This window comes from Trichechus manatus, unplaced genomic scaffold (genome assembly GCF_000243295.1).
Source record: "Trichechus manatus latirostris isolate Lorelei unplaced genomic scaffold, TriManLat1.0 scaffold00080, whole genome shotgun sequence".
Taxonomy (NCBI): domain Eukaryota; kingdom Metazoa; phylum Chordata; class Mammalia; order Sirenia; family Trichechidae; genus Trichechus; species Trichechus manatus.
This window is the reverse complement of record NW_004444016.1, coordinates 7198656-7202348: the sequence shown is the minus strand read 5'-3', so window position 1 is coordinate 7202348 and position 3693 is coordinate 7198656. Positions and strand designations below refer to the sequence as shown.

The window sequence follows — 3693 nt, the reverse complement described above, 5'->3', positions numbered from 1 at the left end:
GAAAGGATGAAACTGGAGAGGTGAGAAGGGAAGGTTGGGAGGGTGCTTGGGGAGGTAAAGTGAGATGCAAAAATGAGCATCTTTACAGTCACTTAGTCTTTTCTATGATCACCTCTTAAGTCTTAAAAGATCTGCATGGGGATTTCTTTTTAAACCCACTGACCACAAATCAGACACTGGTTTCAAAATCTTAATAAGACTGTGTTCAACTGTTATAGTGTAAATACAATTGCACAATACATGTGCTTCTTGATCCGGTAGGATTCCAAGCAGAATCAGAAGTCTACAGGTAAGAGAGGCTTTACTTTTTAGGTAACTCTGACCCTAAAGAAAACCTCATGAAAGAACTTGCATCTCAAAGTAAAGGACACTTTGCCTAAGTTTGCTGTGTTTTTGTTGACCTGCACTACTTATTGCTGGCTACTATGAAACACTATCCAGGAGTACTCCAACAACCTGTAGTACAAGGCTTAACTTTAAAAAGCTATAGTAAACAAGAGACAAAATCAAAGCAATTCTTTTTCCTAACTAGTAACAGCACAGAGAATGCAGTCTTTTCCATATCACAGTTAAAGTACAGTGAACAAAACAGCTCAACAAACCTTAAGACAAAAAAGTGCAGGTTATTAATGTTTACATGCAATTGATAAGCATTCCAAATGTCACATTATACACTGTAAAAGCTCAACTTTACTATATGGAAATAAGAAAAATGTACCTTGGGGGAAGGGGAAAAGCAATTTAATCATTTCCAGTGATTTTGTAAGTAAAGAAATTCCTAACTATTGTACGGTCACCTCATATTTAACATTGTATGAATATTAAAAGCAAACAATTTAATGGGAAAATGCACAGTACAATGGAAATAGCTTGTTATTCAACACATACAGTAGATCTCAAAAACAAAGACAACACACTCAACCAGGGAGCTTAAAAATATCAAATCAAAATTCAAAGACCAGCAGAAGAAAAAAAAAAATCCTTCAAGACAGACAACTGTTTCACTTTCCTAGGCCAATGCTTTACAATATGAGAAGCACTGATACCTTCCAGCTCCTACAGGTGGTGTCTTCTACATACAGCAGTTAGATCTATAAGGCTGGATTTGCCAAGAAACAATTCCATCTCCAAAACTCTCTATGTCAGACAAGGCCCCTTTTTTTTTTTTTTTTTTTTTTTTTTTTTTTACCAAAATACTTTCTACAGAATTCCAAACCAAAATGTACTGTTTAAGGCATCTTTTTTTATAACATTTTCTCTTCACTCAAAGATGATAGTCATGCAGCAGTTTAATGATAAAAATATATTAATATTTTACTATACAGCAGCAAGAAGTTAGTCGTCAATTAAAAGCACACAAACATCTTTAAATGAAAACCTGTAAAAGACTAGCGTTACAAACAATTTCAGTCTGGAGGACACCGGCTTGGTAAAGTGCTCTCCTAAACTTGCATTTTCATACCCTACACCTGGAATATAAGAGTTACAGAATATACTTTTGATAGAAGGCTTGTACACTTGGGGAACACAAATACACTTAGCATATAATGTAGCCAGTAATAACTAGCACCACAGCTACATGGAAATCTTTTACATACACCAACTTGGCTTTCACTTTTAAATGAAACTCAGAATCCATGGCTCAGTAGGATAACTCTATAATTGCGTTGCTCTGCTTTTTAACAGGTCTACATAAGTTAATAGCACTGGCAAAAATCAAAGGATAGCTTCAGATCTCTTACAAGTTTAGGAGACAGTGCTAGTGACCACAAATAGACTCATTACCTGACGTCCAAGTACAGGTTCACTGGAAATTGCTGCACGTTAGTTAGGTTTTTAAAATCTTTCTACACATAATAAAAAAAATATATTATGAACGATAAAAGTACATCTCATATACACAAGAATGACAAAACGCCTACTCAGTCAAAGCAAACAGATGCAGAAAAATATTATGGGAGATTTCCTTTTTCTTTCTTTCTCTTTTTCCTTTTACTATTTGAGTAACTTTGGTTCAAACCGTAAAAATCACAACTTAGCAAATTTCATTTAAATACCTTTTTTTAATAATTTCTTCATGTTCACAGAAGTTTCACTGACCATTTTTATGTTTAAGGTCCAGATGCAATGCATATTGTATAAAAGAGAGCACTTATTGTTTACCTTGCATGAATTAAACCTACGTACCTTTAACTCTACAAACTTCTGCATAACATTTAGACAAAGCTCAGACACACAGCATGCCTAGCCCTCATATATATACACATCTCTAATCACAGGTATATAGGGTGTCAAATATACTATAATAGCCTCCATGTAAGGTTTGAAATTTGGTAACAAAATGAGAAAAACTAAAAATATTATTTTACGTGTTCTAAAATATCTCTTTTTTGTGCTAAAGTCAAATGTTAGCTCAACATGAAAAGGACTTTTATATAATTCAGCAATATTATAATCTTGACCATTTTGCAAACACTTTTAATAATAATAGCTTAAACGTGTACAAAAGTTCTCGGTTAATTAGGGAAATAAACACTCAGTTCTTTATATTTTTAATCAAGTAGGAAACACAGTTCATATAATGTTATTACTTTTTGTATTTTTTTTTGTTTGTTTTTAGCAGCTGCTTACTGTTTTATATGGTGGATAAAGTGGACAACATCCAGCGATGGGTGGCAAGTCAAGAAGAGAAACTGTCAGTTGGTGGAGGTTCTGTGGGTGGTGCTCCCTTGGAGTTTAACAGTTGTTTTTTTTTTTAACTTTTTAACTTTTTATTTTCTTTCTTTACAGTATATTTTCTGTGTGTGTGGCTGTGTGTGTGTGTGTGTATGCAGTGTGTGGGTTTTTTTTCCCCATTCAGTTTGATCAATCTTCTTCCCCTTCTTCCTCACCCTGCAGCAGCAGGGTAGCAGCGGCGGTTTCCTCTTGCTGCTGCTGCTGCTGCTGGTGGAGCTGCTCACACGCAGCCCGCTTCTCCCGCTGCTTCTCTTGAATCTTCTTCATTTCCTCCGAGTACTTGCAGAAGGTGTGTCCGAACTTGGCCCACACCTTGTAGGGCACGGTGATGGAGTTACGGTAGGTGGGCTTCACCTCACTCACTCGCATAAACACGCCGTACTTGTTGGAGCCCACATCGAAGAAGAAGCGCTTGTTGTCCACAGTCAAGGAGGTGCCCTCGGGCAGCTCGGCCGGCTCCTCCTCCACTCCGTAGTCGTCGATGAGCTTGGCCAGAGCGTCACGGAACTCGATGAGCCCCTGCGCGGGCAGCGCAATGGTTTGGCCCTGCGTGGAGCCCAGGCCGGGCCCCCGGTTGACCGTCTGGCGGATGCGCAGGAAGCGGCCACGCTGGTTCTCCTTGAGATCCATGTAGTACTTGCGGTTCTCGCGCACCAGGAACTCACTCTTGAGCGCCCGGCGCGGCTCGTCCTGAGCCTGGGCCAGGTCGGGCGGCTGGCTGGGGCCCAGCTGCGCGTAGTGCTCGATGAAGTCGCCCAGGTAGTCGCGGAACTCCACGGCCACTGACATAGAGAGAGTGAGGCGACTCTTGTTGCCGCCCGCGCCCACCTCAGCAATCTTCAGGAAGCGGCCCTTGGCGTTCTGCTTCACGTCCAGGTAGAAGCGCTTGTTCTGGATGTCCACCCGCTTGGAGGCCAGCTCCTGCGTCTCGTGCTGCAGCCCCCCAGGGGCCCCGCC

The 3693-nt window shown here is 40.4% G+C and overlaps 1 protein-coding gene across 1 annotated transcript; it reads right to left on the bottom strand.

Annotated features, from left to right (window-relative positions):
* Positions 1-1156: 1156 nt before the first annotated feature.
* On the bottom strand, positions 1157-3690 carry PURA (purine rich element binding protein A; the record flags this gene model as incomplete). Its single annotated transcript, XM_023735515.1, has 1 exon — positions 1157-3690. A coding segment is annotated over one exon (825 nt), but the record flags the coding sequence as incomplete, so codon positions are not given.
* Positions 3691-3693: the final 3 nt, after the last annotated feature.